At 44.2% G+C, this 25,000-nt stretch overlaps 3 protein-coding genes across 11 annotated transcripts in view; all 3 read left to right on the top strand.

Annotated features, from left to right (window-relative positions):
• Positions 1–5,611, top strand: part of mmadhcb (metabolism of cobalamin associated Db) — a 6,398-nt gene extending 787 nt beyond the window's left edge. For 2 of the 4 annotated variants that reach the window (XM_061034437.1, XM_061034435.1), the window contains exons 2-7: positions 2,661–2,796; positions 2,911–3,131; positions 3,722–3,803; positions 4,129–4,259; positions 4,802–4,888; positions 5,289–5,611. In XM_061034437.1, coding sequence (XP_060890420.1) covers positions 2,766–2,796; positions 2,911–3,131; positions 3,722–3,803; positions 4,129–4,259; positions 4,802–4,888; positions 5,289–5,483 — 747 coding nt within the window. In that variant the 5' untranslated portion in view covers positions 2,661–2,765 and the 3' untranslated portion in view covers positions 5,484–5,611. Of the gene's footprint in view, positions 1–2,244; positions 2,508–2,660; positions 2,797–2,910; positions 3,132–3,721; positions 3,804–4,128; positions 4,260–4,801; positions 4,889–5,288 lie in introns of those variants that run through there. The other 2 variants (XM_061034438.1, XM_061034436.1) reach the window with 2 other exon arrangements.
• A 2,207-nt stretch (positions 5,612–7,818) lies between these two features.
• On the top strand, positions 7,819–20,369 carry LOC132970492 (interferon alpha/beta receptor 2-like). 5 transcript variants are annotated; one of them, XM_061034426.1, is made up of 10 exons: positions 7,819–7,844; positions 7,897–7,922; positions 7,973–8,001; positions 10,218–10,320; positions 10,457–10,577; positions 11,504–11,661; positions 14,832–14,971; positions 18,264–18,423; positions 19,002–19,132; positions 19,450–20,369. In XM_061034426.1, exons 4-10 carry the CDS (start codon positions 10,272–10,274, stop codon positions 20,104–20,106), a joined length of 1,416 nt encoding a protein of 471 aa, XP_060890409.1. In that variant the 5' UTR covers positions 7,819–7,844; positions 7,897–7,922; positions 7,973–8,001; positions 10,218–10,271; the 3' UTR covers positions 20,107–20,369. The 5 variants fall into 5 exon arrangements, with proteins under 5 accessions (XP_060890409.1, XP_060890406.1, XP_060890407.1 ...); XM_061034424.1 differs by lacking the exon at positions 7,819–7,844 and having other exon boundaries at positions 7,901–7,925; positions 7,968–8,001; XM_061034423.1 differs by lacking the exon at positions 7,819–7,844 and having other exon boundaries at positions 7,897–8,001.
• A 2,472-nt stretch (positions 20,370–22,841) lies between these two features.
• LOC132970498 (interferon lambda receptor 1-like) overlaps positions 22,842–25,000 on the top strand; it is an 11,910-nt gene continuing 9,751 nt past the window's right edge. For both annotated transcript variants that reach the window (XR_009672238.1, XM_061034440.1), the window contains exons 1-4: positions 22,842–22,979; positions 23,454–23,565; positions 23,967–24,096; positions 24,220–24,398. Coding sequence is in view for 1 of the 2 variants with exons in the window: in XM_061034440.1 (XP_060890423.1) it covers positions 23,517–23,565; positions 23,967–24,096; positions 24,220–24,398 (358 nt within the window). In the remaining variant the exon portion in view is untranslated. The remainder of the gene's footprint in view (positions 22,980–23,453; positions 23,566–23,966; positions 24,097–24,219; positions 24,399–25,000) is intronic.

Below are 25,000 nucleotides of genomic sequence, written 5' to 3'. Positions count from 1 at the left end.
GCCACAATGGGTTCTAAAATTTGACAGAGGGGCCGGGCCAGGAACAGATGGATGGAGTGTTTGTGTAAAAGCCATTACATGAAAGGATTTGACCTTTAACAAAGCATGAATATGGAAGGCTCATTGTACAAATTGATTTCCAAATACATTCATTAAATTAAATTTGAATAAACACAGTAGACAAACTCACGTTCAGTTTCAGTGGGAACAGTGTTGTTGATCTCCCTTTTTTGCCAGTGCATTAAAGTCTGGAGTTAGTTTTGTAGTGGTAATTCTCAGGATAGAGCCGAGGCGTTGGTCAGTTAACTTGGATCTGTGAGGGGTTTTGTTGATGTTCATGACGCTGAATGTCTGCTCACATACGTAGGTCGAGCCAAACAAAGTCAGCATCTTCTGTGCCGTCCTCCGGAGGTTTGGAAACGTGGCTTCGTTAAGTGAAGCATAAAAGTCATTCAGTTTAAGAGAGTTGAACTTCTCCTTTAAAACGGAGTCAGACTGAAGATCGATCAGTTCCAATTGCAGCTCCTGTGGTGCTGTTTCAGGATCTTCTGACAGGGGACAGGACACCAGCTGAAGTGACTTCAATGTTTTCAAAATCAGAAAACCGACGGCAGAATTCTCCGTGCAGGTCGTCAAGGGATTTGCTGTATTTCTTGCGTTTCGCGTCGTCTCTTTCTGCATGGCAAGTGTGGGGAAATGAGCGAAAGATTTGTTTGCAATTTGTCTGGAGAATAAAGTTAGCTTGGATTTGAAGGCTCTAACATTTTTGTACATGTCGTGCACAAACTGATCTTTCCCCTGTAGTTTCACATTCAGCTCATTCATGTGTGAAAATATGTCCACAGCAAATGCAAAGTCACAAAGCCACTTCTTGTCGCTTAGCTCAGGAAATTTGTTGGATTTCCCCATTAACTCCAAAAATGCGCTGATCTCCTCTTTCAGCTCCCACACTCGTTGAAACACTTTGCCCAAACTTAACCAGCGGACACGAGAATGGTACAGTAAGTCCTGATGATCCGCATCAGTTTCCTCCAGGAACATAATAAACTGACGATGCTGAAGTCCCCTTGCTCGTATAAAGTTAACAAGTTTTACAACTGGATTCACGACATGATTAAGCTGCAATACAGACTTACACAGAGATTCCTGATGGATGATGCAGTGAAGGAAAATAACATCCTGGTTTCACTTTATCCTGGATTCTTTTCAGCAGCCCAACATGTTTTCCAGTTAAATTTGGCGATCCATCCGTTGTGACAAGTTTACTCCAAGGTAGCTTCATTCTCTCGATGACAGCAGACACCTGGTTATACAAGTCCTCTCCTCGTGTTTTTCCTTTCAGGGACTCCATGGTCAAAAACTCCTCCGTTATCTCAAAACTGTCATTAATCCCTCGGATAAAAATGAGGAGCTGAGCAGTGTCTTTCACGTCATTACTTTCATCCAGCGCTAGTGAATATAACTTAAAGGACTCAGCCTTTTTGTTTAATTCACTGGCTATATCTTCATCAATCAGTTCCACACAGCGAGTCACAGTCCTGCGTGATAAACTGATTTTTTCAAACTGGCCTTGGCTCTCCGGACACAAGAGACCTGCTGTCTCTACCACGCATTCTTTTAAAAACTCGCCTTCGGAGAGAGGCTTGCTGGCCTTTGCTAATTTGAATGCCAGCAAAAAACTTGCCTTGGTAGTTGACTCTTGAATCGCAGTTTGTTGGTGAAAAAAATGTTGCTGAGTCTGTAAATTATCCTTCAACCTCTGAGCCGCAGCCGCCCGTTCTTGCGTGGACTGCTTGCTAGCGTAGTTAGCATGCTTCATAGCAAAGTGACGGCTGATACTGTACTCTTTGAAAACTGCGACAGTTTCTTGGCATATCAGGCATACAGCCTGAAGTGCGCCATCTATTGGGGAAACGCGGGCATTACAGGGGAAAACGAACGAGGTTTAATTATAATAACATTTAATTTAATAATAATATAATTTGGACAAGTTCGGCGGGCCGGATTAAAAAGCCCAACGGGCTTATATATATATATATATATACATATATATATATATATATACATATATATATATATACATATATTATATATATATATATATATATGTATATATATATATATATATATATATATATATATATATACATATATTATATATGGCCCGCGGGCCGTAGTTTGCCCATGCCTGGTCTGGACTCTGTCCAGGGTGAGAGGCGCCGGGCGGGTGTGGGGATCCTCACAAGCCCCGAGTGAGCGCCGCGGTGTTGGAGTCCTCGTGGTCCATGTTCAAAGCCTCCATTGTAGAAGCTGGACATTGTTGGGCTGTCTTCACTGACACACCTTTCGATGTGGAGGTCTGGGACAGTACCTGTGGAGAGGCAGACCGGGCTCGTGGTTCCTCTTTTTAAAAAGGGGGGACCGGAGGGCGTGCTCCGATTATCGGGGTGTCACTCTTCTGCTGGTTGACTTACTGCGCCGGCTGCCGACCTCAGATAAGTGTGCACGTATACTTCCAGACGGGGGGCATTAAGGGCTCAAAGAGGGACAACGTGGGACGGCCCTGAGCCCTCGCCACTGAGTGTGTGAGGGGGAACATTGAGACGGCGTTCTTTGTACAGGTAATGTTTTAACGATGTCTCGTGTTTGTGTGTGTGCAGGTGCTGAGCAGCAGGGGGCGTCTGGTCTCGTACCTGTCAGGTGTTCATGTTTTGGTTGGTCGGGTCTCTTCAGTCAGAACCTTTTCTGCTGCTGGATCTAAAGAAATGCATGTTGCCATGACGACACATGACATGGGTGTGTTCAATGACATCATTATTTATAAACATATTAGGATGAATCAGCTGATTATCAAAGAGGGTTAATCAGCTGTTAGTGATCAGTTGATGATGTTGTCATCTCCCTCTCCAGGCCCAAGGACCGTTTGGCCTGATGACATCATCGGCCCGTTTGGACCTCAGGACCAGCGCTTCCTGTTGCCGGGTAACTCAGGCTTCCACCTCCACTTGCAGGGTCTGACGGAGCAGAAGAAGAATAGTCCAGGTCACATGGCACTCCCTGATGTTCTGACAGGCCCCGCCCCCTCTGAACGACACCTGTCCATACTGACCCAGGTGACCTCTGATCTCTGTGTGAGCACTGTTACACTGTTATTACTCTGTAACCATGGTAACCGATGTTCAAGCTGTCATTATGTTACCCGTAAGACATAATAGAGGTGTGTGCGTGTGCGTGCGTGTGTGCGTGTGTGCGTGTGTGCGTGTGTGCGTGTGTGTGTGTGTGTGTGTGTGTGTGTGTCTGTGTCTGTGTCTGTGTCTGTGTGTGTCTGTGTGTGTGTGTGTGTGTCTGTGTCTGTGTCTGTGTCTGTGTGTGTGTGTGTGTGTGTCTGTGTCTGTGTCTGTGTGTGTGTGTGTGTGTGTCTGTGCGTGGGGGTGTGTGTGTGTGTGTGTGTGTGTGTGTGTGTGTGTGTCTCTGTGTGTGTGTGTGTGTGTGTGTGGGGGTGTGTGTGTGTGTGTCTGTGTATGTGTGTGTGTGTGTGTCTCTGTGTGTGTGTGTGTGTATGTGTGTGTGTGTGTGTCTGTGCGTGCGTCTGTGTCTGTGTGTGTGTGTCTGTGTGTGTGTGTGTGTGTCTGTGCGTGCGTGCGTGTCTGCGTGTGTGTGTGCGTGTGTGTGTGTGTGCGTGCGTGCGTGTGCGTGTGCGCGTGTGTGTGTGTCCTCTCAGACTGTCAGAGGAGCTGATCACTACTTTGATTCGTCAAGGGTGGAGTGTGTGATCCAGACGTGTCCTGAGCTGCTGAAGAGAGGTAAACAACACGATGCCCATATAAGGGCAACAACATGGCCGTGCACGTACACAGAAGTCTCACGAGAAATAAAAACATAAATAATATCAGTAAATGAACACTGGGCTCAGAATGTATAAAAAACAAGAATATAAATGTGTGTGTTTGTAAACATTGATTTGATCTTTTTTCTTTGTTTACAAACTTAAAGATGAATAAATAAAAACATTCAAATCAAACAGTGTTTTATGTGTTCCTGTGTAATTCTCTGGATGTCCAGCAGAGGGAGTGCTGATGATCTCTCTGATGTTTCACTCTGTGTGTCTTTGGTCATGTGATGTCACAGACTTCCTGTCCATGTTCCCTGAAGCCCCGCCCTCTCAGATGATGGCGGTCACAGTGACTCAGAGGACAAAAAACGACATGAGCAGCTGGAGTTCAGATGTGGAGGAGGAGAGGGAGGAGATGCTGCACACGGTCAGTCTTTGTCATTCCTGATGTTTGTTCTGTTTAATATGTACAGACAGAGTGTTCTGTTTGGATAAGAAACTTCCATAAGCGCTGATACAGAGAACCAGATCACTCAGCAGGTGCAGTCAGGTAACATTCAGTTCACTGCATCATAACTTCCAACAAACGGGTCGATGTTCTGCTAACTAAGCTGTTCTGTGGTAACCATGGAAACAACCAGAGCAGCAGAGAGCAGTATAATGTTTGTTGCCAAGCAACCGAAACTCTCAGTTGAAAAGAGTTCAACTTCAATGGCACTTCTCCCTCACCGACCAATCAGAATCAAGAAGGGGCGGGACCACTGATATCAAGTTTGTCAACAACAATGGTGGAAGAGAAACCAGTGTGAAAAGTTTCACGACTGAAATGTCTTCAATACAAACCGTTAAAACTACGATCTGAGAGTCTAAAAGAAACGTTCTGAATATCAGCGTGTCCTCTAAACAGAATGTTGTGTACTGTGAGCTATCTTTGTGTACTAACAGTGAACTTCCTGTTTCCTGTTGTAGTTCATTGACGGGGCTCAGCAGATCTGTTTGGCTCTGCAGAGTGAAGGATTCTGGGCCGACTTCATTGACCCGTCCTCAGGCCTCGCTGTAAGACCCACACCTCTCTGTCTGTTGTCATGGTAACACTGTTAGAGGAAGAACTACACCTCTCTGTCTGTTGTCATGGTAACAACAGGTGTGTACTGACCTCAGGTCTGTTCCTCTCAGGTGAGCACTGACCTCAGGTCTGCTCCTCTCAGGTGAGCACTGACCTCAGAACTATGACCTTTCTAAAAAATAATAGCGAGCATATTTATTGGATTTCTAAATTTCCTGATCTGATAAAATGATTCATGATTAAATCTGGACGGTTAAGGGTCACCTGCGTCCAGGTGAGAACAGGTAGGCAGTGAGATGGCTCAGCCTGATTGTCCTGAGGACCGAGGTCAGAGATGTGTTTAATATAAAATACGTTGAAGGTGATGATGGTGTTTCTCCTCGTCCTCAGTTCTTCGGCCCGTACACTAACCTCCCGCTCTTTGAAACGGACGAGCGGTACGCACAACTTGGCTTCCGTGTGGATGACCTGGGCTGCTGTAAGGTTATCCGTCACGCTCTGTGGGGAACCAATGTGTTCGTGGGGACCATATTAACCAACGCACCGCCAAGCAGTGACATCATGAGGAAGCTACAGGGCAGCTGATCACACGGCTGTGACATCATCAAACGTGTGTGTGAAACATGTTGGTGTTCATAGACTGACACACACACACATTTTAGATTTTTTAAATTAGTTTCAAATGAATAAAGTGTTTTTATGATGAAATGTGACATCACCTGATTCTTTTATGAAACAGCTTCTGTGACGTCACAGCAGTAGCTCTGCTGCTAAAGCGCCCTCTGGTGGCTGATAACAAAGTCACAAAAATACACTGGCTGGAAACCACCTAGTGACATTTGGAAATCACAGGAAGTTGAGTGACTCCTTCAAAATAAAATAGTATTTATCAGGTAAATCCAATCAGCAACCGCTGGTGCTTAAAAATGAAGCCTATGTTGAAGTGTAAAATCCTGCAGTTCCTTGAGTGTCCACTAGAGGCTGGCTGCAGAAGCACAGGAAGTCACATACACACCCATTCTAAAAAGCCTGTTTTTACAGCAGAGATTAACATGTTTACAGCCTGGTTCAAAAAACCAAATAGGTGTGATTAGCTCATGTCTCGATGGACACACACTGTACGGGGGGTGAATGTTTTGATGACTCATCAGTTTTGATTTGATGAAGGATAAGAGTTATTCACAATAAGGCGTGTAGCTGACCTGATTGACAGGTGGGCGCGGTGTAACGGTTTGTCAGGAGGTTTAAAACCCGCCTCAGCTCCAGCTCTCAGCCTGTCGTTAGGTTGACTGAAAGTTAGACTGAGACAGCATTTCCAGCATGGAGACCGCCATCGATGGGACTCCAGCGCCCCCTGCAGGAACAGACGGGGGACGTCACTCAGGCCTGGTCCATTATTATTTACAGTCTGTGGGTAAAGCAGGTGAGGCTTTGAGTTTGGTTTCCCCTTCACTATAAGCGTCACCTGATAGAGGATAATAAATGAAGTATATAATTAATTTGAACCAAGCATTGAGGATACTAAATATATAGTTCAATGTGTTTCAGTGAACTGTTGAATTAGCCTCAAATCTTAGCATGTTAGCTGACCAGGTAACCATGTTCAGTCATTAATCACGTTTAAGTGTTAACAATTTAAATAACCGTAGATTACTGATGACATCCCTGCGTTGTTTATTTGATACAGAAAACCTGTTTATATTGATATAATGTAGAAAACAACACGTACATGTTACAGCAAAGAGAGAAGATCTCTGCTTTGTCCGCAGGGGGGTGCCAACATCAACACAACAAACACACAAGTCCTCACAGGAAGTGTTATTAACATAACGAGTCCAATAAAATGTTTGAATAACTAAATTAATATTAATGATCCCTCAACATTCAGCACATTCCCTCACCTTAGAGTGATTCAGATAAATACTGCAGATCAAATAAATAACCAACATTTCAGGAGAAAATGAGATACAGAGGTCAAAATAAATATAAAATACAATCTGTCATTCTAAAGGCCAACATCGTTTTTACTGTATCCGGAGACTTTTATTGTGAATGGACCCACAGGAAGTGTGTGTGACGTGTTAGTAGTAGTACGCGGTGACTGTTTTCGAAACCGCATACTACTATCTAAATCAGTATGCAGTATATACTGTATACTGCATACTGAGTTCAACAGTAGTATGTAGTATGACAGCCAGTCGTCGGTTATTTTGCAGTATGCTTGGCACGGTTAAACTGATTTTACTCAGCTGTGAATAATTTGTAGTAATAGAGCAAGCGAAGCACCCTGTAATTGCAGCTGCTTGTCCAGCTGTGACACATACACTGTACAGTCTACAAAGCAGGAAAATACGAGGTGGTAAGACATATAAATATATGAACATGTCATATTTGTTATTGGTTCATAATGTGGCAAGATATTCAGTCACCGCCACCGACGAGTTCAAACAGCTGCGCTCCGGCATTTTGATCTCTGACCTGACACTTTGCATTGTGGGAAACAGTACGCGAGGTAGACTGGTCCGATGCATACTGTACATTTTTCCCGAATCAGTATGACATCCTGGTATTTTTGGCATACTGCGGATCTCGCAGTTGTTCGCATACTGCATACTGCATTTTGGTCAAATCAGTATGTACTAGTAGTATAGTATGCGGTTTCGAAAACAGCCAGTCTCTCTCTCTCTGTGTGTGTGTGTGTGTGTGTGTGTGTGTGTGTGTGTGTGTGTGTGTGTGTGTGTGTGTGTGTGTGTGTGTGTGTGTGTGTGTGTTATCTTGAACGTCTCGGTGTGTTTGTCGCACTGTGAATATTAAGATCTCTCTCGGTCTCCCTCCGTGTTTCTCGGTCTCTCTCGGTCTCTCTCGGTGTTTCTCGGTCTCTCTCGGACTCTCTCGGTGTTTCTCGGTCTCTCTCGGTGTTTCTCGGTCTCTCTCCTTGTTTCTCGGGCTCTCTCCGCGTTTCTCGGTCTCTCTCCGTGTTTCTCCGCGTTTGTCTGTCTCTCTCCGTGTTTCTCCGTGTTTCTCGGTCTCTCTCCGTGTTTCTCCGTGTTTCTCGGTCTCTCTCCGTGTTTCTCCGTGTTTCTCGTCACAGCGGAAAAAGACGGTAAGTTAGCAACATTAGCATTTTTAGCCGACAGAACTTTATACCAATTTTAACTTGAAGCTAACATCCTCTGTATGCTAATATGTTTACCATCAAGAGAAACTGTGTGATTAATAACCAACAGGTGTGATATAAACCAGGTGTCATATAATGACCAGGTGTGATTATAATGACCAGGTGTGATATAATGACCAGGTGTGATAAAATGATCAGGTGTGATACAATGACCAGGTGTGATATAATGATCAGGTGTGATACAATGACCGGGTGTGATACAATGACCAGGTGTGATTATAATGACCAGGTGTGATATAATGACCAGGTGTGATTATAATGACCAGGTGTGATTATAATGACCAGGTGTAATATAAACCAGGTGTGATATAATGACCAGGTGTAATATAAACCAGGTGTGATATAATGACCAGGTGTGATTATAATGACCAGGTGTAATATAAACCAGGTGTCATATAATGACCAGGTGTGATTATAATGACCAGGTGTGATACAATGACCGGGTGTGATACAATGACCAGGTGTGATTATAATGACCAGGTGTGATATAATGACCAGGTGTGATTATAATGACCAGGTGTGATTATAATGACCAGGTGTAATATAAACCAGGTGTGATATAATGACCAGGTGTAATATAAACCAGGTGTGATATAATGACCAGGTGTGATTATAATGACCAGGTGTGATACAATGACCAGGTGTGATTATAATGACCAGGTGTAATATAAACCAGGTGTCATATAATGACCAGTTGTGATATAATGACCAGGTGTGATTATAATGACCAGGTGTGATATAATGACCAGGTGTCATATAATGACCAGGTGTGATATAATGACCAGGTGTGATTATAATGACCAGGTGTGATATAATGACCAGGTGTGATTATAATGACCAGGTGTGATACAATGACCGGGTGTGATACAATGACCAGGTGTGATTATAATGACCAGGTGTGATATAATGACCAGGTGTGATTATAATGACCAGGTGTAATATAAACCAGGTGTGATATAATGACCAGGTGTAATATAAACCAGGTGTGATATAATGACCAGGTGTGATTATAATGACCAGGTGTGATACAATGACCAGGTGTGATTATAATGACCAGGTGTAATATAAACCAGGTGTCATATAATGACCAGTTGTGATATAATGACCAGGTGTGATTATAATGACCAGGTGTCATATAATGACCAGGTGTGATTATAATGACCAGGTGTGATATAATGACCAGGTGTGATTATAATGACCAGGTGTGATCATAATGACCAGGTGTGATCATAATGAGTAGGTGTGATCATAATGAGTAGGTGTGATACAATGACCAGGTGTGATACAATGACCAGGTGTGATTTGATATAATGACCAGGTGTGATTATAATGACCAGGTGTGATATAATGACCAGGTGTGATTATAATGACCAGGTGTGATTATAATGACCAGGTGTAATATAAACCAGGTGTGATATAATGACCAGGTGTAATATAAACCAGGTGTGATATAATGACCAGGTGTGATTATAATGACCAGGTGTAATATAAACCAGGTGTCATATAATGACCAGGTGTGATTATAATGACCAGGTGTAATATAAACCAGGTGTGATATAATGACCAGGTGTAATATAAACCAGGTGTGATATAATGACCAGGTGTGATTATAATGACCAGGTGTGATTATAATGACCAGGTGTAATATAAACCAGGTGTGATATAATGACCAGGTGTAATATAAACCAGGTGTGATATAATGACCAGGTGTGATACAATGACCAGGTGTGATTATAATGACCAGGTGTAATATAAACCAGGTGTGATATAATGACCAGTTGTGATATAATGACCAGGTGTGATTATAATGACCAGGTGTGATATAATGACCAGGTGTGATATAATGACCAGGTGTAATATAAACCAGGTGTCATATAATGACCAGGTGTGATTATAATGACCAGGTATTTTATAATGACCAGATGTGATTATAATGACCAGGTGTGATATAATGACCATGTGTGATCATAATGACCAGGTGTGATATAATGACCAGGTGTGATTATAATGACCAGGTGTGATCATAATGACCAGGTGTGATATAATGACCAGGTGTGATTATAATGATCAGGTGCGATATAATGACCAGGTGTGATTACAATGACCAGGTGTGATTATAATGACCAGGTGTGTGTTCACAGTGACTATGCTGTTTCTGGACTCGGACTCGTCGTCTGCTGCTCTCTGACACAAACATGCTCTGTGTGTTTGTGGTTGTGTGTCTGTCATGGCCGCTGTGTTCAGGTGAGTGATCACAGGTGAATCAAACTGTTCAGACAACGACACACTCACATGCAGCGGGTATTACCTGTCAGGTGTGTCTGCACCTTGATCTCTTTATGTAACTGAAGATAGATAACCTGTTGACTCCTCCTCACAGCGCTCAGCTCACTTCCTGCTCCCATCATTACCTCCATGGACTCTGTGGACCTCCACCACGTCCTCCGCTGGGAACCCGGGCCCCGGACGCCCAAAGGGACCAAGTACAAGGTCTTTTCGAGGTAACACAACCCCCCCCCCCACCCCGTGCTCTCACTTCCTGTTATACACGACATGCTGGGGATTTCTCTGTGGGGCAGACAGGATGTTTAAATGACTGAAACCCTGAGAGGACATGTTTCATACTCTGACCTACAGTGATGACATCATCATGCTCACTGCGGTTTCAATGCATGATGGAGTTAAATACTGAATTATAACTGATCGATTGGGAATTAATATATTCATTCTCATGAAATATTAAACCTTCTATTGTAACACATCATAATTTTCAGTCAGATTTATTCAGGAAGGAACAACAAACACCTTCAGTTTACCAGATGAAGAATCAAATGTGAATAATTATGAACTTTAATACAAGAAGGGGGCGTGTCCTATTCTCTAAGTTAGTAAATATCACAGAGACAGTGTGTCTGAGACGTTCACTCGCTCATCACATCTCTCCGTGTTGTTAACCCTAACCCATGAGAACTTGAACTACAAGATCACAGGAGAACTACAAGATCACAGGAGAACCACAAGATCACAAGAGAACTACAAGATCACAAGAGAACTACAAGACCAGGCGGGGACAAAGAAAACAATATGCAATCAAACATGTTGCTTCGTCTGTTCAGTTGTGCTTGCAGCAAGCTCGTTGAAAGTAGAGTCGAGTGGTGCAGACGGACCGCGGTGTGTACAGTGGTGACACAAGCATTGACTAGAGAGGGCGTCATTAGTCCTGTAATACGTGACCGGGACACAGATCCTGAGTAAACTGCCAGTTACTCTGGTTATGGCACAGAGTGTGAAGTCACTCTGACAGAGAATGACCATTAGGAAGGAGTTTTACATATTTGGCCCCGCCCACTAGTGTTGTTGTTTGATTCTGCTTGTGTTTGTTTATGTTTGTGTTGTTCATATTTGTTTATGTTGTTTGTTTGTGCAGCCTGAACCACAGGGAATGGAAACTTCTTGGAAAAACATCAACGACATCACTAAAGGTGGAGCTGGACGTATACAGCTACAACCTCGCTGTGATGGCTGTCTACAAACAAACCAACTCCACCCGTTCTAAAAACTACACTTTCAGCCCCCTGCAGGACAGTATGTACACACAACAGACTACACAACAAACTACACTTTTAGCTCCCTGCAGGACAGTATGTACACACAACAGACTACACAACAAACTACACCTTTAGCTCCCTGCAGGACAGTATGTACACACAACAAACTACACAACAAACTACACCTTTAGCTCCCTGCAGGACAGTATGTACACACAACAGACTACACAACAAACTACACTTTCAGCCCCCTGCAGTACAGTATGTACACACAACAAACTACACAACATACTACACCTTCAGCCCTCTGCAGGACAGTATGTACACACAACAAACTACACCTTCAGCCCTCTGCAGGACAGTATGTACACACAACAAACTACACCTTCAGCCCCCTGCAGGACAGTATGTACACACAACAAACTACACCTTCAGCCCTCTGCAGGACAGTATATACACACAACAAACTACACAACAAACTACACCTTCAGCTCCCTGCAGGACAGTATGTACACACAACAAACTACACAACATACTACACCTTCAGCCCTCTGCAGGACAGTATGTACACACAACAAACTACACAACAAACTACACCTTCAGCCCTCTGCAGGACAGTATGTACACACAACAAACTACACCTTCAGCCCCCTGCAGGACAGTATGTACACACAACAAACTACACCTTCAGCCCTCTGCAGGACAGTATATACACACAACAAACTACACAACAAACTACACCTTCAGCTCCCTGCAGGACAGTATGTACACACAACAAACTACACCTTCAGCCCCCTGCAGGACAGTATGTACACACAACAAACTACACCTTCAACCCTCTGCAGGACAGTATATACACACAATAAACTACACAACAAACTACACCTTCAGCCCCCTGCAGGACAGTATGTACACACAACAAACTACACAACATACTACACCTTCAGCCCTCTGCAGGACAGTATGTACACACAACAAACTACACAACAAACTACACCTTCAGCCCTCTGCAGGACAGTATGTACACACAACAAACTACACCTTCAGCCTCCTGCAGGACAGTATGTACACACAACAAACTACACCTTCAGCCCTCTGCAGGACAGTATATACACACAACAAACTACACAACAAACTACACCTTCAGCTCCCTGCAGGACAGTATGTACACACAACAAACTACACCTTCAGCCCCCTGCAGGACAGTATGTACACACAACAAACTACACCTTCAGCCCCCTGCAGGACAGTATATACACACAACAAACTACACCTTCAACCCTCTGCAGGACAGTATATACACACAATAAACTACACAACAAACTACACCTTCAGCCCCCTGCAGGACAGTATGTACACACAACAAACTACACCTTCAGCCCCCTGCAGGACAGTATGTACACACAACAAACTACACCTTCAGCCCCCTGCAGGACAGTATATACACACAACAAACTACACAACAAACTACACCTTCAACCCCCTGCAGGACAGTATGTACACACAACAAACTACACTTTCAGCCCCCTGCAGGACAGTATGTACACACAACAAACTACACAGCAAACTACACTTTCAGCCCCCTGCAGGACAGTATGTACACACAACAAACTACACAACAAACTACACCTTCAGCCCCCTGCAGGACAGTATGTACACACAACAAACTACACCTTCAACCCTCTACAGGACAGTATGTACACACAACAAACTACACCTTCAGCCCTCTGCAGGACAGTATATACACACAATAAACTACACAACAAACTACACCTTCAGCCCCCTGCAGGACAGTATGTACACACAACAAACTACACCTTCAGCCCCCTGCAGGACAGTATGTACACACAACAAACTACACAACAAACTACACCTTCAGCCCCCTGCAGGACAGTATATACACACAACAAACTACACAACAAACTACACCTTCAACCCCCTGCAGGACAGTATGTACACACAACAAACTACACCTTCAGCCCCCTGCACGACAGTATGTACACACAACAAACTACACAACAAACTACACCTTCAGCCCCCTGCAGGGCAGTATGTACACACAACAAACTACACTTTCAGCCCCCTGCAGGGCAGTATGTACACACAACAAACTACACTTTCAGCCCCCTGCAGGACAGTATGTACACACAACAAACTACACCTTCAACCCCCTGCAGGACAGTATGTACACACAACAAACTACACCTTCAGCCCCCTGCAGGACAGTATGTACACACAACAAACTACACTTTCAGCACCCTGCAGGACAGTATGTACACACAACAAACTACACTTTCAGCCCCCTGCAGGACAGTATGTACACACAACAAACTACACAACAAACTACACTTTCAGTCCCCTGCAGGACAGTATGTACACACAACAAACTACACCTTCAGCCCCCTGCAGGACAGTATGTACACACAACAAACTACACAACAAACTACACCTTCAGCCCTCTGCAGTACAGTATGTACACACACCAAACTACACCTTCAGCCCTCTGCAGGACACTATGTACACACAACAAACTACACTTTCAGCCCCCTGCAGGACAGTATGTACACACAACAAACTACACAACAAACTACACCTTCAGCTCCCTGCAGGACAGTATGTACATACAACAAACTACACCTTCAGCCCTCTGCAGGACAGTATATACACACAACAAACTACACCTTCAGCCCCCTGCAGGACAGTATGTACACACAACAAACTACACCTTCAGCCCTCTGCAGGACAGTATATACACACAACAAACTACACCTTCAGCCCCCTGCAGGACAGTATGTACACACAACAAACTACACCTTCAGCCCTCTGCAGTACAGTATGTACACACAACAAACTACACCTTCAGCCCTCTGCAGTACAGTATGTACACACAACAAACTACACAACAAACTACACCTTCAGCCCCCTGCAGGACAGTATGTACACACAACAAACTACACCTTCAACCCCCTGCAGGACAGTATGTACACACAACAAAATACACAACAAACTACACCTTCAGCCCCCTGCAGGACAGTATGTACATACAACAAACTACACCATCAACCCTCTGCAGGACAGTATGTACACACAACAAACTACACCTTCAGCCCTCTGCAGGACAGTATATACACACAACAAACTACACACAAAAATACACAACAAACTACAGAATAAACAGGATGTGATAAATGTTCTTGTTGTGTACAGGTAGAATCAGTCCTGCTCAGGTGTTGCTGTCTGGATGTGGTAATTGCCTCACAGTGAACGTCTCTCTGGCTGACCCGATACTCTACAGTAGATACGACCCAACCTTCAGAGTGAAAAGGAAGAAACCAGGGGGAGCAGAGGTCGGGTTTCACTCATGACTCTTATAGATAACCAATGATGATGATCAGTAACTCCTGAGTCCAGTGAAGTAAAATCTGTGTTTTTCTGACTGTAGTGTGGTGTGTTTGTAGAGAGTGATGTAACAGCTGTTTCTGGTTCAAAACAAAAAGGTCTCTCTCTGCAGGGTTTCTTTCTGTGATTATGTCACACACTTAGAAGAAGAACCGTAGCCTGTCAGGGACAAACACAACAACTTTTAGTGGACACACTTTGATCCATCAACCATTAGGTTTCAGACGTTACAGCCTGTTTAGCTGCTGCAGATGTTACAGTCTGTTTACCTGCTGCAGACGTTACAGCCTGTTTAGCTGCTGCAGACGTTACAGTCTGTTTACCTGCTGCAGACATTACAGTTTGTTTACCTGCAGACGTTACAGTCTGTTTACCCGCTGCAGACGTTGCAGTCTGTTTACCTGCTGCAGACGTTAGTCTGTTTACCTGCAGACGTTACAGTCTGTTTACCTGCAGACGTTAGTCTGTTTACCTGCTGCAGACGTTACAGTCTGTTTACCTGCTGCAGACGTTACAGCCTGTTTACCTGCAGACGTTACAGTCCGTTTACCCGCTGCAGACGTTAGTCTGTTTACCTGCTGCAGACGTTACAGTCTGTTTACCTGCTGCAGACGTTACAGCCTGTTTACCTGCAGACGTTACACTCTGTTTACCCGCTGCAGACGTTACAGTCTGTTTACCCGCTGCAGACGTTACAGTCTGTTCACCTGCAGACGTTACAGTCTGTTTACCCGCTGCAGACGTTACAGTATGTTTACCTGCAGACGTTACAGTCTGTTTACCCGCTGCAGACGGTACAGCCTGTTTACCCGCTGCAGACGTTACAGCCTGTTTACCCGCTGCAGACGTTGCAGCCTGTTTACCTGCAGACGTTACAGTCTGTTTACCTGCTGCAGACGTTGCAGCCTGTTTACCTGCAGACGTTACAGTCTGTTTACCTGCTGCAGACGTTGCAGCCTGTTTACCTGCAGACGTTACAGTCTGTTTACCTCTAGACATTACAACCTGTTTACCTGCTGCAGACGTTACAGCCTGTTTACCTGCAGACGTTACAGTCTGTTTACCTGCAGACGTTACAGTCTGTTTACCCACTGCAGACGTTGCAGTCTGTTTACCTGCTGCAGACGTTAGTCTGTTTACCTGCTGCAGACGTTACAGTCTGTTTACCTGCAGACGTTAGTCTGTTTACCTGCTGCAGACGTTACAGTCTGTTTACCTGCTGCAGACGTTACAGCCTGTTTACCTGCAGACGTTACAGTCTGTTTACCTGCTGCAGACGTTACAGTCTGTTTACCTGCTGCAGACGTTACAGCCTGTTTACCTGCAGACGTTACAGTCTGTTTACCCACTGCAGACGTTGCAGTCTGTTTACCTGCAGACGTTACAGTCTGTTTACCCACTGCAGACGTTGCAGTCTGTTTACCTGCTGCAGACGTTAGTCTGTTTACCTGCTGCAGACGTTACAGTCTGTTTACCTGCAGACGTTAGTCTGTTTACCTGCTGCAGACGTTACAGTCTGTTTACCTGCTGCAGACGTTACAGCCTGTTTACCTGCAGACGTTACAGTTTGTTTACCTGCAGACGTTACAGTCTGTTTACCCGCTGCAGACGTTAGTCTGTTTACCTGCTGCAGACGTTACAGTCTGTTTACCTGCAGACGTTGCAGCCTGTTTACCTGCTGCAGACGTTACAGTCTGTTTACCTGCTGCAGACATTACAGCCTGTTTACCTGCAGACGTTACACTCTGTTTACCCGCTGCAGACGTTACAGTCTGTTTACCCGCTGCAGACGTTGCAGCCTGTTTACCCGCTGCAGATGTTACAGTCTGTTTACCTGCAGACGTTACAGTCTGTTTACCTGCTGCAGACGTTACAGTATGTTTACCTGCAGACGTTACAGTCTGTTTACCCGCTGCAGACGTTACAGCCTGTTCACCTGCAGACGTTACAGTCTGTTTACCTGCTGCAGACGTTAGTCTGTTTACCTGCTGCAGTCGTTACAGTCTGTTTACCTGCTGCAGACGTTACAGTCTGTTTACCTGCTGCAGTCGTTACAGTCTGTTTACCTGCAGACGTTACAGTCTGTTTACCTGCTGCAGACGTTACAGTCTGTTTACCTGCAGACGTTACAGTCTGTTTACCTGCTGCAGACGTTACAGTCTGTTTACCTGCAGACGTTACAGCCTGTTTACCTGCAGACGTTACAGTCTGTTTACCCACTGCAGACGTTGCAGTCTGTTTACCTGCTGCAGACGTTAGTCTGTTTACCTGCTGCAGACGTTACAGTCTGTTTACCTGCAGACGTTAGTCTGTTTACCTGCTGCAGACGTTACAGTCTGTTTACCTGCTGCAGACGTTACAGCCTGTTTACCTGCAGACGTTACAGTCTGTTTACCCGCTGCAGACGTTAGTCTGTTTACCTGCTGCAGACGTTACAGTCTGTTTACCTGCAGACGTTGCAGCCTGTTTACCTGCTGCAGACGTTACAGTCTGTTTACCTGCTGCAGACATTACAGCCTGTTTACCTGCAGACGTTACACTCTGTTTACCCGCTGCAGACGTTACAGTCTGTTTACCCGCTGCAGACGTTGCAGCCTGTTTACCCGCTGCAGATGTTACAGTCTGTTTACCTGCAGACGTTACAGTCTGTTTACCCGCTGCAGACGTTACAGTATGTTTACCTGCAGACGTTACAGTCTGTTTACCCGCTGCAGACGGTACAGCCTGTTTACCCGCTGCAGACGTTACAGCCTGTTTACCCGCTGCAGACGTTGCAGCCTGTTTACCTGCAGACGTTACAGTCTGTTTACCTGCTGCAGACGTTGCAGCCTGTTTACCTGCTGCAGACGTTACAGTCTGTTTACCTCTAGACATTACAACCTGTTTACCTGCTGCAGACGTTACAGTCTGTTTACCTCTAGACATTACAACCTGTTTACCTGCTGCAGACGTTACAGCCTGTTTACCTGCAGACGTTACAGTCTGTTTACCTGCTGCAGACGTTGCAGCCTGTTTACCTGCTGCAGACGTTACAGCCTGTTTACCTGCAGACGTTACAGTCTGTTTACCTGCTGCAGACGTTGCAGCCTGTTTAGCTGCTGCAGACGTTACAGTCTGTTTACCTCTAGACATTACAACCTGTTTACCTGCTGCAGACGTTACAGTCTGTTTACCTGCTGCAGACATTGGTTGACTGTACATACTGTGCTCTGTTCTCACACATGAATCTATTTCCTGCAGTATGTGTTTGACACCAGCAAGCGGAGCTTCACCATCTCTAACCTGGAGAAGGGGGTGGAGTACTGTGTTCAGGTGGACACTAAAACACGACTGAATAAAAACACGAAACCGTCCGCCTGGAACTGCAGCTTCACCAGCATCCTGGAGTCTAGAAGTACAGGTGAGCTACCTGTGTGCTCATCATCTTTATACATTATTCTGTCCATCATAGGATACTGAGGGAACCTTTAACATCGTCATCAAGAAGATCCTCCGACTAAACACTTTGAGTCCTGTCTCTTCTGGACATGTGGAAGTGACCATACTTTGTCTGGAGGGTGGCGTCTCCCTCTCCAGCCTCCAAATATGGTCACTTTTTTAAACAAAATACTGTAAACATGAACAGCCCTCTCCACATTTATTAAATCAATCCAAATGCTGTACTAAAAAATATAGTTTCCATGGTAGCTTATGGCAATCCCCTAACTCCTCCCCCCTTTCTGGTCTCTGTGACTCTAATTGGGCCATTACTAAATGAGCATCATGCTGTTAGAAGACTTGAAACTAGAGATTAGACCATAATGTCTTCAGGAAAATGTTTACTGAGGGAATAAATCTGTGTGTGTGTGTGTGTGTGTGTGTGTGTGTGTGTGTGTGTGTGTGTGTGTGTGTGTGTGTGTGTGTGTGTGTGTGTGTGTGTGTGTGTGTGTGTGTGTGTGTGTGTGTGTGTGTGTGTGTGTGTGTGTGTGTGTGTGTCAGTGCCTGTGTTTTTAGGTGCAGCTGCTGCTCTGGTGGTTGTGGTGGTTGCCATGGTGACGAGTGTTGTGATTGGTCTGAGATATTCTGGGTTTTTGTGTAAACTGAAGGCTAACATGCCCCGAGCTCTGCAGGTGAGAAACTTGAACCTTTCAGTTAATCTGTCAACTTTTTATTCAAAGAAGACAACTTTCATACGTTTGTGAATCTAAAGCTGTCACTACACCGCAATTCTGAACTTTGATTTGAGTACAAATCAAACACACCTTTGTTTCCAAGGCATGAATATGTTGGCAGTGTTTATGTCTAAGTTGCATAAATATGTTGGCAGTGTGATTAACTGGTTATAGTTTGAATTAACAGATTCATCTGATTAACTGATATTTAAGTTATCGTCTTTGTTAACTGATTAACTCTTCACACCTCTGCTCCTCCTCCTCCTCTGCAGCAGCAGGCTCTGAGCGGAGGATACACCCTGAGCCCAGAGACCACCGTCCCCGACCACGTGTCCATCAGCTCAGAGAAACACACCAGGCTCCACAATCCCCCCACACCACAGCCTGCAGCAGGGGGGGTCTACCCCAATGAGGAGGAGGAGGAGGAGGAGGAGGAGGAAGAGGAGGAGAAAGAGTACATGGACAGGGGAGCAGAGCTTCTCTCAAGTGATAGGTCCTGCCCTCACTCTGCCTCTGGGAATTCTGGGAGTTCTGCAGCAGTCCCAGAGCGTGAGGTGGGGGTCACAGAGGGGGGGCTCGATCAAGACGAAGATGAAGAAGAGGAGGTGTCTGTCCCTCCTGGGTGGAGTCAAACTGGACCACAGGGTCATCAGACAGGAGAGGAGGAGATAGAGGAGGAGGAGGTTTGTGACAGCTCAAGTGACATCAACCTGTTCTCAGTAACACTCTCTGCATTTTCTGCATGTGAGGGGGAGCAGGAGGAGGAGGAGGAGGAGGAGGACGAAGAGGAGGAGGACAGAAGAGATCTGTTGGATGTTAGCCACACACACACCAACACAGCTGTGACATACCTGACTGAGACTGACACACTGGGCTCCTGTGAGGAGGAGGAGGAAGAGGAGGCATCCTCTGGATATATGAGACACTCCTGATGATGTTTCCAATCCTCTGTATTTAAATGTTTACATGTAAATAAGGATTTTATGTTTTTGAATTTTTGCATTTTAAATAAATGTTGACATGTTTGACATTATTAATACTCAAACATCCTACAGTCTGAAGGTCATTGAAGGCAGCAGAGATCTTCGTCACAGTGACTACAGGAGCCGGTGAGGTCCAAAAGAGTAAAGGCAGGCTGAATGTGTAAATCACAGCTTCTGATTGTTCTTATTAAATCTCATGTTTCACTGTTGAACTTCAGAGTTTTTTCTAGTTTTTGCATTTAAAAAACCTGAGGCAGCAGCAGTTTGATGCTGTCGCTCAGTGGTAGAGTCGGTCGAATCTCAACTGGAAGGTCGGTGGTTTGAACCCCAGCTCCTGCAGCCACATGTAGATATGTCAAAGACACAGATCCTTCTGCTGCATTGGTGATGTATGAATGGATGAGTTAATACTGATGGACTCTTTACTCAGCAGCCTCTACCATCAGTGTGTGAATGGATGAGTTAATACTGATGGACTCTTTACTCAGCAGCCTCTACCATCAGTGTGTGAATGTGTATGAATGGATGAGTTAATACTGATGGACTCTTTACTCAGCAGCCTCTACCATCAGTGTGTGAATGTGTATGAATGGATGAGTTAATACTGATGGACTCTTTACTCAGCAGCCTCTACCGTCAGTGTGTGAATGGATGAGTTAATACTGACGGACTCTTTACACAGCAGCCTCTACCATCAGAGTGAATATGTGTGAATGGATGAGTTAATACTGATGGACTCTTTACTCAGCAGCCTCTACCATTAGTGTGTGAATGGATGAGTTAATACTGATGGACTCTTTACACAGCAGCCTCTACCTTCAGTGTGTGAATGTGTGTGAATGGATGAGTTAATACTGATGGACTCTTTACACAGCAGCCTCTACCGTCAGTGTGTGAATGGATGAGTTAATACTGACGGACTCTTTACACAGCAGCCTCTACCATCAGAGTGTGAATATGTGTGAATGGATGAGTTAATACTGATGGACTCTTTACACAGCAGCCTCTACCATCAGAGTGTGAATGGATGAGTTAATACTGATGGACTCTTTACACAGCAGCCTCTACCTTCAGTGTGTGAATGTGTGTGAATGGATGAGTTAATACTGATGGACTCTTTACTCAGCAGCCTCTACCATCAGTGTGTGAATGTGTATGAATGGATGAGTTAATACTGATGGACTCTTTACTCAGCAGCCTCTACCGTCAGTGTGTGAATGGATGAGTTAATACTGACGGACTCTTTACACAGCAGCCTCTACCATCAGAGTGTGAATATGTGTGAATGGATGAGTTAATACTGATGGACTCTTTACTCAGCAGCCTCTACCATCAGTGTGTGAATGTGTATGAATGGATGAGTTAATACTGATGGACTCTTTACTCAGCAGCCTCTACCATCAGTGTGTGAATGTGTATGACTGGATGAGTTAATACTGATGGACTCTTTACTCAGCAGCCTCTACAGTCAGTGTGTGAATGGATGAGTTAATACTGACGGACTCTTTACACAGCAGCCTCTACCATCAGAGTGTGAATATGTGTGAATGGATGAGTTAATACTGATGGACTCTTTACTCAGCAGCCTCTACCATCAGTGTGTGAATGGATGAGTTAATACTGATGGACTCTTTACACAGCAGCCTCTACCTTCAGTGTGTGAATGTGTGTGAATGGATGAGTTAATACTGATGGACTCTTTACACAGCAGCCTCTACCGTCAGTGTGTGAATGGATGAGTTAATACTGATGGACTCGTTACACAGCAGCCTCTACCATCAGAGTGTGAATATGTGTGAATGGATGAGTTAATACTGATGGACTCTTTACACAGCAGCCTCTACCATCAGAGTGTGAATGGATGAGTTAATACTGATGGACTCTTTACACAGCAGCCTCTACCTTCAGTGTGTGAATGTGTGTGAATGGATGAGTTAATACTGATGGACTCTTTACACAGCAGCCTCTACCTTCAGTGTGTGAATATGTGTGAATGGATGAGTTAATACTGACGGACTCTTTACTCAGCAGCCTCTACCGTCAGTGTGTGAATGTGTGTGAATGGATGAGTTAATACTGACGGACTCTTTACACAGCAGCCTCTACCATCAGTGTGTGAATGTGTATGAATGGATGAGTTAATACTGATGGACTCTTTACCGTAAAAGTGCTTTGAGTATTCAGATTAGAAAAGAAATATACAAGCTTAAGGCCATTTACCGATCTTAATTAAAACTCTGATTAAAAACATTTCTTCTCATTGTTTTTACTATTATTATTTTCTTGTCATTGTTTTTCATTCTAACTGTTATTATTCTCTCTAATCAGAGGTTTCTTCCTCTTCTTACAGGTCACGTGATTTACTGTCAACGCTTCTTTTCATGTGGCCTTCACGTGACCTCGGACTCGTGGATTCCCTTTTCAGCCGAGCAGAAAAATGTGTTGTTAAAAGAAAAAAAAAACTTTGACTCTGAAGAAACAAACGCAGATCTGAAGTTAATGTTTTTATGAATAAGTCAGATCGTATAAAACCAGAGAACTAAAACGTGTTTATGTCTTTATGTTGTTTAATAAGTGTTGTTCAGTAACTACTGAACTTTGACCTGAATCATAAGCACTGCTGATGTTCATTGTCACAAACACACAGAAGGAACTTCATTATCATTATGTTTCAATTTTGATTTAATTTATAATATTGTATCCAGTAATTAAGCTAATCAGCGGTGTTTACATGTAGTTTACAGTTTTCCAGGAGGTCCTTGAAGGCAGCAGCAGCAGCAGCATTGTGGTCTGTTAGCGGCAGCAGAAACTTGGAGGCTCGGGTTCGTGTCATATTTGATCTAATATTTAATTTATTATATCTAATTGACAGATTTAGATTCTCAGTTAAAGTAGCTCTTCGTAGTTAGCTCACATGCTAACAGCTAGCCCGGTAGCTTGTGAAGCTAGCGGGAGATAACGTTCCGTTTCCGGCGGAAAGTCTGCGAGCAGAAGAGCCTGAGATTATTCTTTATCTCCTCAGTCTGCAGGACAGTTTAATGTTTAATGACTGTGACTGTAGATAATGTTTGTTTCTGTATGTAGCTGCTAACTGTTCAAATGAAGCTAACTGAATGTTAACTGTTGAAATAAAAAGTTTAAACTGATTAAACTGTTTAAACTGATTAAACTGTTTAAACTGATTAAACTGTTTAAACTGATTAAACTGTTTAAACTGATTCAGCTGAACCTTAATGTTTAATATGAATTATGTTCATGTCAGTTAAAATAACTGAGTTGTGTCATGTCCCACACAGTCATAAGGAAAGTGAAAGCAGCACGGGGCCTGACCTCCGAGCTGCAGAGATGGTCTGCCCGTCATGGCTGCTCTCATATGGATGCTCACCTGGCTGTCTCAGGTGCTTCCAGGTGAGTTCACAGTCACGTGTCTACAGAAAGTCTCCTTTCATAGAAACTGAATGAAATAACCACAAACCATCAGACCAGATTATACATATATATATATATATATATATATATATATATATGTTTCCACAGTGACGGTCTGTATCAGATAGTCACGTTTCCAGGTGACGCGTTGTGAAAATGGCGATCATCACAGGTTTGGTTTTTCAGAGATGTAGCAGCCATCATGTTGTGTAGTGTGTGTACATAACGAGGTGTTCACTGACAGTGGGAAACCACAGGTACATAACGAGGTGTTCACTGACAGTGGGAAACCACAGGTACATAACGAGGTGTTCACTGACAGTGGGAAACCTCTGTGTGTAGATCATGTTGATGTATTGTCCTGTTGGTCTGTGTTGCAGCAATGACTGAACTCCCGCCGCCTGTCAACCTGAACCTGACCTCCGATCATTTGATTGACATGTTGAGATGGGGGCGAGGAGCAGGGACCCCCCCAGGAGTCTCCTACAGCGTCAGCGTGATCCTAGATACGTACGTGGGTTATACAGATGTGTTGCTCAAACCTCAGTCATCAGTCAACTTTTCTCTTCTGCTCTCTTTAATCTACTGAGTGTTTTTCAAAATAAAATACCCCCCCCCCCCCGGTCTCTGCAGGGACACTTCCTGGATTCCTGTTCCTGGATGCCAGACTGTTCAGGACCCCCTGGTCTGCAACCTGACGGAGGTCTTCTCCGACCCCTCAAAGCTGTACTTCACCTCGGTCAGAGCCCAGCTGGACACCTTGACCTCTCCAACAGTCTACTACAGCTTTGGATTCCAGCCAAACAGAGACAGTGAGGAGGGGGGAGGGGGGGGGGTACCTGTTTGTTACCATGGCAACAACATATGTTAGTGTTAACTGCACCCTCCATCATATGTTAGTATTAACTACACCCTCCATCATATGTTAGTGTTAACTACACCCTCCATCATATGTTAGTGTTAACTACACCCTCCATCATATTTTAGTGTATTAACTACACCCTCCATCATATGTTAGTGTTAACTACACCCTCCATCATATTTTAGTGTGTTAACTACACCCTCCATCATATTTTAGTGTATTAACTACACCCTCCATCATATGTTAGTGTTAACTACACCCTCCATCATATGTTAGTGTATTAACTACACCCTCCATCATATTTTAGTGTATTAACTACACCCTCCATCATATTTTAGTGTATTAACTACACCCTCCATCATATGTTAGTGTTAACTACACCCTCCATCATATTTTAGTGTGTTAACTACACCCTCCATCATATTTTAGTGTATTAACTACACCCTCCATCATATGTTAGTGTTAACTACACCCTCCATCATATGTTAGTGTATTAACTACACCCTCCATCATATGTTAGTGTATTAACTACACCCTCCATCATATTTCAGT

This window comes from Labrus mixtus, unplaced genomic scaffold (assembly GCF_963584025.1).
Source record: "Labrus mixtus unplaced genomic scaffold, fLabMix1.1 SCAFFOLD_127, whole genome shotgun sequence".
Classification (NCBI taxonomy): Eukaryota; Metazoa; Chordata; class Actinopteri; order Labriformes; family Labridae; genus Labrus; species Labrus mixtus.
This window is presented reverse-complemented; position numbering and strand designations above follow the sequence as displayed.